We start from the raw sequence: 10,128 nt of genomic DNA, 5'->3' as shown, positions 1-10,128 counted from the left end.
GGATTCATTTTTGTTTAATCTCTTGGAATAACAAACTTGCTATAAGTATTTGCCTTCTAAGTAGATCCTGACGGTAACTTTAATGAGAGCATTGAGTAGTCCAGAAAAGTCACCTCAAAGGAATAAAGTTCTGTTAGAGGCAACAACCTGGATCTACTGGTTCTCAGCATGAACTATGACTGTGTTAATGGTTGTGGGACCACGCTCATGAACCAGACACAACGCAGAGCTGAAAGTGTGAGCCTTCCAGTTCCATGGATGAAGCTGGGTGATCTAAACATTGCAGCCGTAAATATCCCCAAGATCTTCTGGGACTTCTACAGTGCATAAAAACTTTCTACTGCAGGTAAAGTGCAGGACCTCCAGCTGAACTGCAGCATACATCCAGCCAGGCTTTAAGGTGAGGGAGAATCTACCCAACCTTTTGTTAATTTGTTCTAGTGTGCAATGTGTCCCTTATTTTTCTGTTCTCTGTTTTCAGTAGTTAAAACTCTGTTGTACATTTATCAGTGGGAATCAACGTGTTTGTATTAGCTGTCTTTTCTTTGCACAGTTGCCTATAGACTAAGGATGGCCAAGTTTCTTGTCACTCCAATCCTGCCAAAACCAGAGACTTGAGGAGTCAGGACAGGGGCATTTCTCAGCTGGAAGATGACAATGTGTGTGCAGGAGTCCCTGGGCTCCCTAGCCAAAGTGTTCAAGTGCTGCTGGCCTCATAGGGTCCACATATGAGCTAAAGAGGCCGCACCTTTTAATTCCTTACATTGTGCCTACCCATCTCAAGGCTCTCCTAGTTGAAGAATTAGGAACGATTAAATGCAGCCAGGTGCAAGGTCAGCAAAGGGTGGCAGTGCCTCAGACAGCGGCCGTTAATATGGGGAACACTTTGCCACAAGGTGGTGGGAGGCAAAAGGTCTACTTAAAGTTTCAGGGGACACTTAAGATGTGGAAGAATCAACTGAGGACTATAACATCCGCATGGCTCAGGAAATCCCTGGAGCAGAAAATTCACCTGCCTCCTCCATCACCCCTTTCCCACACCAAGTAGGCACTGGGGTGGGACCCACTTGTAGGTCAGAGGCTTCGCCTGGGAACCCACAGCTGTGGAGGGGCTCTTCAGCCAGATCTCAATGACTGCATCCCAGGAGGAGGAGGCAGGCAGCAGTGATCCCTGAGCTCGGGCTCTGGCCAGGCTGAGCTGCCCACCCCATGACCCCCCAGCTGCTGGACATCACCACTGCCCAGGCCTGGCCGGGGTCCCCAGTGCCGGGACACCCGGTAGGGCCCTTTTCCTGCACTGCAGCTTGCTGGCTTGTTGTTAGCAGGGCAGAGCATGCCCTTATCACCTGCCCACTCAGGCAGAATGAAAGAGAATTAGCTCTAAACTCTACGAAATTCATTTGCTTTGGAGGGGAAAGTATTTGTTCTATTTAGAAACGTTCGTTATAGAGAGAGGACCACATTAAGACACCAGGTAATGGTCCTCCCTGGAGATGAATCAATTTGCTCTGGGTTTTATGGCCTGGCGTTTGTTTGTCTGCACCGATTCCCCGTGGAACACCCGGGGCTGTAAATGCTCCGGGGAGCAGATCTCTGGGGAAGGGGCTGGGGGTGCTGGGCTGGGGTCAGTGAGCAAGAAGTCTCTGGATCAAAGGACACCCGCGTGTCTTGCAGGCCTGCAAGAGACCTGAGGGGAGGTGCAGCAGGCAGGTGGGTGATGACCAGAGGGGGGGGACCACCGCCAAGGTTCAGCGCATCCCCCTGCCGCACACCAGATGCCAGCCCCGGGCAGGGCGCATACCCCACCTGGCGTGCCAGGGGATGGGATGGGGGAGCGCGGGGCCAGGGGAGCCCCAGTAGCAGCCATGACTATCGGTAATTCCCGCTAATAAAATACTTTTTCACTATCCGCACTATAATTGGTTTACAGCCTTTTTTGTTTATTTATCCATAAGAGCTGCTGTTAAATGGCTTGGGAAAGCAATCGCTTAATGGCTCAATATTGAATCAAAGGCTCAGTGCGCTTTCTAAAGAGATGGGGGACCCGCGTGGATGCAGAACGGAAACTCATTTTAAGTGTAATGGACTGGGCGGATTTATGATCCCACGGAACCGGGCGCAGGAGCGAGGTACCGGGAGTCTCCTGCCCCGTCAGCTCAGGGGATGTTGCATCGCCACCGGACAAGACGAGCCGAGACAGGCCGGGCTTAGACGGTGCGCGCCCCGACAGCGGCGGCCGGAGCTCCGGTGCCTGCCGGCGAGACCGGCGGCCGGGCCGAGCGCCGGGAGGCAGGGAAACGATCTTTGTCCCTTTCGGTAGCTCTCCGCCTCCTCATAGCCTCGTCACCAAGTCAACCGGCACCAGCTCGGAGCAGATTATCTCCGAGGGTCAACACATTGCAGCCCAAGCCGCGGGGAAGGCTCCCAAATTTACCCCTTGGGCAAACAATCCGCTGCCTATCGCTCGCTCAGGTGATAGCGTTGTGGTCCCCACCGGCCGCATCCACCCGGGGTGGCGGGGAGCGGGCAGAAAGCCGGTCCTTGCCTGCTCACAGAGCTCTGGCACACCGGTGTCCCCCTACGACGGAGCGACCCCCCGGCGCACCCTGCCCGTCCCCGGACACCCGCACGCTCGGCCGCGATGCCCCCGCAGCCAAAAGCGCCCTGATGCCAAACCCCTCCAGGAGCCGTCTGTGTCCCCCCCCGGCCCCCGGTGGATTTTCCTCTCCGGGCCGTACCCGGGGAGTCTGGGGGATGAGCAGCCCCTGGGCAAGCGGGGCGAGGAGGGAAACGGTGGGTTTCAGAGCCCTGGGTAATCCCCCGGCCCCGAAAGCCCCCCCTACCCCGCCCGCGGAGCTTCTCACCCCAAAGCAGGGAGCAGCACCCCTCTGCAGGGTCGGGGGGTCCCGGGGCCTGCCGGGGGAAGGGGGAAGGGGGCTGGCGGGGTCGTGGCCACCCCGGGTGGCCTCTCACGGGTCGCGCCCCGCCCAGGAGGGCTGCGGGAGGGCTGACGTGGGGGGAGCGGCGCCTATGGGGAGGCAGCGGGAGCCAGGCAGGGCGGCGGGGCCCGACGGGGCGGCGAGCTGTCAAAGAGGCATCCCGGGCGCCGGGAGCGGGAGCAGCCCTATGTGCCCCTAAGCTGCGAGACCCCTCGCCGGCCCCGCTCACCATGAACACCGAGGAGCAGTATTACGCCTCGGCGCAGCTCTACAAGGAGCCGTGTGCGTTTCAGAGAGCTCAGGCGCAGGATTACAACCCTGGCCCCCCCGCCTGCCTGTACATGGGCAGGCAGCAGCAGACTCCTTACCCCAGCGCCTTAGGGGCTCTCGAGCAAGGCAGCCCGCCAGACATTTCACCTTACGAGGTGCCCCCCATCACAGAGGACGCCGGGGTCTCCCACCTTCATCACCATCACCACCACCATCCTCATCTTCCTCCTCCCCACCAGGACGCGCTGCCTTTCGCAGACGGGGCGGACACGGGTCCGATAGAGGAGCCCCGAGTGCAGGTGCCTTTCGCCTGGATGAAGTCCACCAAGTCGCACGCCTGGAAGGGACAGTGGACCGGTAAGCCCCGCCGCCTCCCTCTGCGGCTGCCCCGCCGCTTCTCTCCCCTTCGGCGGGCAGGAACCCTCCCCTGCACCGGCCCCGCTTCCGCCGCTCGGCCGCAGCGTGGAGAGGTCCTGGAAGGTCGCTTCCCCCTCGGCAGCCTCTCAAGACCCACTGCTGTGGGGCTGCTAACGCCGTGGGTTGAACGCCAGGGTGGGAGCCGGCCCGCTGGTCCCCGCCGCGCCCCGCGCTGCCCAAGCCCTGAACAATTATTAACGAATTATTTTTCACCAATTAACTAATTGTGGCCAAGTCGGGGCAACGTGCAAATGCCTCTCAGGCGCTGCCGCCCCGCAGGGCGTGGGGGGCTCCGCGATCAGGCCACTCCGCGGGGCGCGGTGGGCTCCGCACCTGGGCCGGGTCTGCGAGGGGCGAGGCCGGGAGCGCGGAGACACCCGCTGGGTGGAGCGGGAGGGAAAGCGGCTGGCAGGACTGCAAGGGAGCCGTGCACCCCGGGGCAGCCGCCCCCGAAACGCCGGGGCAGCCGCCTTGCCCTCCCTCCCCTGCCCCCCGGTTCTCCCCGGCGCCCGGGAGGCAGAGCCCACCTCCCCTCCCAGCCCCTGTGTCCCACCCCCTCCGCTTCCCGGTGGGTTTTAGCCATAATTACACCTTGCCAGGTGAAAACCCGGGGCAGGGGAAACAATGCACAAACGACACGGAGCTGCCAGCGAGGGGAAGAAACTCTATCTAGGCAGAAAGTTCCGCTGCCCAACAGTATTTCTGTCTCTGCCTGCACAATGTTATCGTGTCCTGCGCCTTTGTCACGCCTATACGGCAAATATTATATTAACGGCTTTGTTCAAATAGACAGTTGGGGGAAAAAAAAAAAAAAGAAAAAGGACTGGAGTATTAAAATCACGGTGAAATAGTTTGGGAGTTGTATGGGGCAGACCGAGGGGGGTCCCCAGACCCCACGGAGGCACATCCGCGGGGCAGCGGAGGGGAGCGCTGCCCCACTCCGCGGACTCGGTGGCAGAGATTGTGCAGCGGCGGGGGAGAAAATCAGATTGTTTTCCGTGTGTTGAATTAATTTAGATTAAGAAAAGAAAAAAAACAAAAAACAAAAACCAAAAAAACCCCAAAGCCAAACTCTTAAACTACCCCTTTTTTTCTCCGTCTCCTGTACCTGAAGAACGACAAAACCCACAGCTAAACGAAACTTTGCCCGTAAAAGCCGAAAACTCCTCTTCCCAGAGGAAGGTGCAGGCCAGGGCTGTGCTGTGCACGGGCTGTGGGTGCAAGCACACGCACCCACCGAGCCGTTCCTCTCGAGGGTGCACACTGCGCGCCCGGACAGGGAGAGGGGCACAGCGCTCGCAGCCAAATCCAGGATATTTGCACGGTATATATGGCACGCTATGCAGCATAAGGATTTATTTTTTGATGGGAACCCTCGGGATTTAGGATTCTGCGGGGCAGCTTCGGCGGGGAAAAGCGCCTAGCGAGGCGCCGGCCGGCCGGCTCCCGGGGCTCTCCCCATCCCGCGGGGACGAGGCCGCGGCCCTCCCGCAGACCCACGGTGTTCCGCCTCCCGGGAGCACTACTTTACTTTACCATAACAGAACAATTTTTTATTTTTTTGTCAGATCCATACACACACACGCGCGCGTATGTACATAGTTTTATATTTATAGACGTTTTTATGCGTATGCATGCATTTTTAATGTGTATGTATACATAGGTGTATATACATATGTTTATGTTTATAGACATTTTATGTATATACATGTCTTTTTAATATATATTTTAATACACACGCAGAGGTTTATATACACAGGTTTCTATTTATGAACATTATTTATATAAAATGGCGGGAACAGAGGAGAGGCGGGAGAGCCGGCGTAGCTCCGTGTTGAAACGGCTGTTTCGACCCGGCTGCCTAAGCCGCGGTGCGCTACAGACGAGATGGCCGCCGAAGGCGCACCCGGCTGGGCAGCCGGTGCTGGCAACAGCGGCAGCGAGTTTCAGTACTCCCCCTTCGCGCCCCAGAGCCCACGCAGGACGGCGGCGGCCTCGCGGGGAATGGCGATCCCGCTGCTGCCGCCGTTCTGGGTAACGAGAGACCCAAGTTTTCACCACCCCGCAGAAACGGAGGGGCTGCGGTCCCGCTCCTGGTCTTGGTCCTGCTCCCGGCCCGGCAGCCGCCCCGGCGCCCGCCCCGTTGCCCCCCGCGGGGGTCCCGGCGGCGGGGAAAGGGCTCGGTGGAGACATCCCGGGAGGAATCTCCAAGCTCCCGTTCCGTGAGGTTTCGCTCTCTGTGCCGCCGGCTGCCCACGGAGAGGTCCCGTCGGGGAGAGCCACCCGCCCTGCCCGAGCCTCCCGCTCCCCGCCGCACCGCCTCCCCGGACCCCACGGCCACCCCCGCGGCCTCTGGGCGCTCCACTGGCGGGACGGCTTCTCCTCCTCCTTTTTTTTATTAAATTAAAAAAAAAAAGTTTTGTTCGGTTGCTTGTGTATGTATGTCACACAAGAAAACAAAATTTGTTGTTGTTATTGCTTTGATTTGATTTTTTAATTGGTTTTCTTTTTTGTTTGGTTGATTTGGGTTTTTTCCTTTCCCTTTTTATTTTTCTTTTTTCTTTTTTTTAATTTTATTTTTTATTTTTAATTGTTATTTTTTCCTTTTACTTTTCCTTTTATTTTTCTTTTTCTTCTTTTTCTTTTTCTTCTTTCTCTTTCTCTTTTTCTTCGTCTTCTTTTCCTTCTTCTTCTTCTTTTCCTTCTTCTTCTTTGTCTTCTTTTCTTCGTCTTCTTTTTTCTTTTTCTTCTTTTTTCTTCTTCTTCTGTTTCTTCTTCTTCTTCTTTTTCTTTTTCTTCTTTCTTTACGCGAATCTGAACAACTGCCAGGCCTTGGATCCGGGAGCCTTTGGGAGCTTTCGGCGACACACAAACGTTGAGCGTCTCCCCAGGCTTGAAGGATGGCGCTTCCCTGAAAACCTCGACCAAAGTATTACAAAAAATATTAAATTGCTATAAACCGAAACAAACCGAAATGAAATTAAATTGAATAAATGACTACACTACAATACAATACAATAAAACAGCAGCAGTCCTGACAGCCGCCATCAGCACCTCCCCGCTGTGCCCGGCCGGGGGGGCTCCCCGAGGCCGTCCCCTCACCCCGCTTTCTTCCCCCCAGCGTGTCCCGCACGTCGCGCAGGGCTGCGGGACGCGGCCCCGCGCAGCCCGAGGCGGCGGCCGGGGGGCCGGAGGGGGCCGGGGCTGAATCTATCTTCTCTCCAGGGGGGTCCTACGTGGTGGAGCAGGAGGAGAACAAGCGGACGAGGACGGCGTACACCCGGGCGCAGCTGCTGGAGCTGGAGAAGGAGTTTCTCTTCAACAAGTACATCTCCAGACCGCGGCGGGTGGAGCTGGCTGTCATGTTGAACTTGACCGAGAGGCACATCAAGATCTGGTTCCAGAACCGGCGGATGAAGTGGAAGAAGGAAGAGGACAAAAAGCGAGGAGCGGGCAACAGCAATGACCCCGAGCAAGACTGTGTGGTGTCCTCCGGGGAGCTGCAGAGCACGGAGGATCTCCAGCCGTGCCCTCCCGGGAACCTGCCCTCGGGGGCCTCCAGAGACCTGCTGTCCCCCAGCCTTGCCCCTCGAAGGCAGCAGGACTCTGGGTGAGCCACGGAGAGACCGGGGATGGACCGGGGAGAGGGGCCGAGCGGCTGGCACCGGCTCCCCGCCGCCGGGCCGGGCCGGGCCGGGCCGTGGCCGACCCTTGCCCACCTTCCCCCGGGGAGACTCAGTGCCTCCGCTCCGAAACTCCCGCCCTGCGAAAATTAAGTTAAAGGTGTCTGGCTGTAGCAAAGAGCGTCTCGCTGCGGGCCCTAGGGCCGGAGGAGGCCGCAGCGAGCCGCCGGGACGACGACCAGCACGGCCCTGCTCCCCACGGGTATCCCGCGCCGCAGTGGACCCCCCGGGGCAGCCTCCCCCAGGGAAGGCGGATCTCGGGCGGGCACCGACGGTGTGTGCAACCCGGGGTGCACGGAGCGGTCTGGAAAACGGAGAAGCGAGCCGCACGCCGCCTTAACGCGGACGGCTTCCCGCTCAGGGCGCGGGGCCCGCCGTGCCCGGCGCTGCACGAGCGCGGACGAGGAGCCGAGCACTCCAGCCGTTCCCGTGGCTGGCACCCCGCCGTCCCCGTCCCTTCCAGAGGCATCAGCTCTACTGAGGGCTCCCCCAGGACTGTTACTCACTTCTTTGGAAACTGGAACCTGGTTTGTTTCGTTTTCTTTTGCCTTTGGTGGAAAAAAAAAAAAAAAGAAAAAGAAAGAAAAAGAAAAAAGAAAAAGAAAAGCCCGAGTGTCCTGCGGGCAGGATCTCTCTCCCCCGATGTCCGGCTCCCGATGACCGGCACAGGTAGCCAGACCCTCCTCCGGGCTCCGCCAGCGGCTGCAGGACACGCCGCGCTGTGGCGGGGGCTCGGCGGCGCGCAGGGCTGCGCTCGCCTCCCCGCGAGGATGCGGCAGAAATTCCACTAGTGATCTCGGGCCAGGGGGCAGAGGCGATGGGGCCGAGAGCGGGACGTGTCCGGGGTGATAGGGCTGGTCCCAGGGACATTTTCCTTCCTGCTTCTCTTCCACCTCTCCCGTAAGCTCGGACTCTGCCTCGGAGAGAAGAAACCCCCCTGCAGCACAAGCTCCCGGCCCAGTGCGTCTCTCTGCGTGTTTTTTTTTTTTTTCTCTCTGCAGACCTGCTTTCACACTCTGGCAGAGGTGCCTTTTTTCAGGCGCTATTTTTCGGCCCGGCCCGGCGTGCAGGAGAGCCTGACCGTTCAGCTGCTGCCCCTCTGTGACCAGAAAGCTCTTCCCCATCGCGACAGCGGCGGGAACAGGCATTTTGTGTAAAAGAAAACGAGATGTCGGAAATTCAACTGACGGGCGTGGGGGGGAATCACACCTCTGGTAGAAACAGAAAATAGAGGGCGGGAGGAAGCAGGAGCTGCCCGGGTTTGCTGTGAGTCAAGGCGGATCTGCCTCTTCTCCTCGACGAGGAGGCTCAGGATCTGCCCCCAGCAACAGTAGCAACCCCTCGAGCATCCTCCGGGGACCACCACGGCGGGCTGCGGCACTGCGAGTCCCATAGGAGGAGGAGGAGGGCCTGTCCCACCCTGGCCAGAGGATGTTCCCAGTCCCTCGGCTGAAAGCGAGAGGGAGAGGAAGCAGCTTGCCACAGTTCTTTGGGGTTTTTTTCCATCTAACATGAGACTTTTCACAATAAGGTGGAGACTTGAGCTGAAGGTGTAATTCATCTATTACTTTTCTTTCCTTTGGAGGCATTAAGCTGTGTGTGCAAACAGGAATGTTTCTGGTCATTTTTCCTGCAAGTTGCCCGAGAAATTTATGTTCCAAGCCTATATATCCTTATTCGTCAAAAAGCAGTCAATGAGTGAGAACTTTACTGATGATTATATGAGCAAAATTCAAATAAAGCTGTTCTGCTTAAGAAGCAAAGCACCGTGTTAATTAACGTAACATTTCTCAAACTTTTGGGGGTCATAAACCCGTTTTTAAACCTCAGCATTTCTCATCACTATTAGCACCAATCTGTCACTGGTAACACACAGTGGAACAATTTCCACATACCTTTTACAACTGTCTGGCACTGAAACTGCAATTCAGGAGCCACCATAAAAATAGATTTAGCTGCAGAAAGGATGTCTATCATGCAACATGCTAAGGTTTGCCCTTAGAGCAATTTGCCCTCACTAAACAGCACACACGGTGGCTGAAATTTTGCCTGTCCTTTAGTATAAACGTGTACAGTTTTGATTTTCTCCATCTACTGCTGGAAAAATGGAGAAGTTGCAGAATTGATATGAATTGTTTGACCACAGTGCCAAGGTATTTTTATGAGTGGAAGTAGAATCAGACCTGCATGGTTTAGTTTTATTGAATAAAGTCTTTTTCTTCAAAGGATGGATGTAGTTTATGGGTTTAGCACTTTTAAAATGTATATATTAATACTTTTTACAACTGCATCAGTGGAAAAATTAGCATTAACTGAATCAAGACAGCTCTGAGACCCTGTAGAGTTAGAGGTTCATGGTAACCTTGCACCATGCTGGGGAAAGGCAAGGCTGACATGGAGTGTTATAAGGCTGCTGGAGTTCTTGTGCCATGTCATCTCACCAAAACCAGTTGTCCAGACATATCCATTTTTCCTAGCAGACACCCCCCCCTTATGAAATTGTTCATAATTTATATTTCATCACCTTTAACCCTAGGATAGGGTTTCCAGAAGACATTCTAAAAATCCTGACTTTTAAAATTAGGCAAGACATGAAAAGTGTGAGACGCCTCTTTATTTCCTTCTCGGGCAATTCTCAAGTCTTTGGGGCATATGTGAGAGAGGTATGTCCCTAGCAATCATATGTATTCAGTGTTAATTATTTTAAAGAAAAGATTCAGGGCAATTTTCCCCTCCCCGGGTGCACCTGGCACAGGCGTCCACAGCACCAGGAGCTGTGGAGATATCAATTCTACCTGTGACTCTGGGGGAAGGGAGTG

General features: G+C 56.0%; 1 protein-coding gene across 1 annotated transcript; it reads left to right on the top strand.

Annotated features, from left to right (window-relative positions):
• Window positions 1–3,169: 3,169 nt before the first annotated feature.
• On the top strand, window positions 3,170–7,915 carry PDX1 (pancreatic and duodenal homeobox 1; the record flags this gene model as incomplete). Its single annotated transcript, XM_082007098.1, has 2 exons — window positions 3,170–3,566; window positions 6,852–7,915. The coding sequence occupies 2 exons, from the start codon at window positions 3,170–3,172 to the stop codon at window positions 7,238–7,240; spliced, it is 786 nt and encodes a 261-aa protein (XP_081863224.1). The 3' UTR covers window positions 7,241–7,915.
• Window positions 7,916–10,128: the final 2,213 nt, after the last annotated feature.

The sequence above is a fragment of the Phaethon aethereus genome (assembly GCF_964289735.1).
Source record: "Phaethon aethereus genome assembly, chromosome: 1".
Classification (NCBI taxonomy): Eukaryota; Metazoa; Chordata; class Aves; order Phaethontiformes; family Phaethontidae; genus Phaethon; species Phaethon aethereus.
Note: the sequence above shows the minus strand (reverse complement) of the source record. Positions and strands in the feature narration are given on the sequence as shown.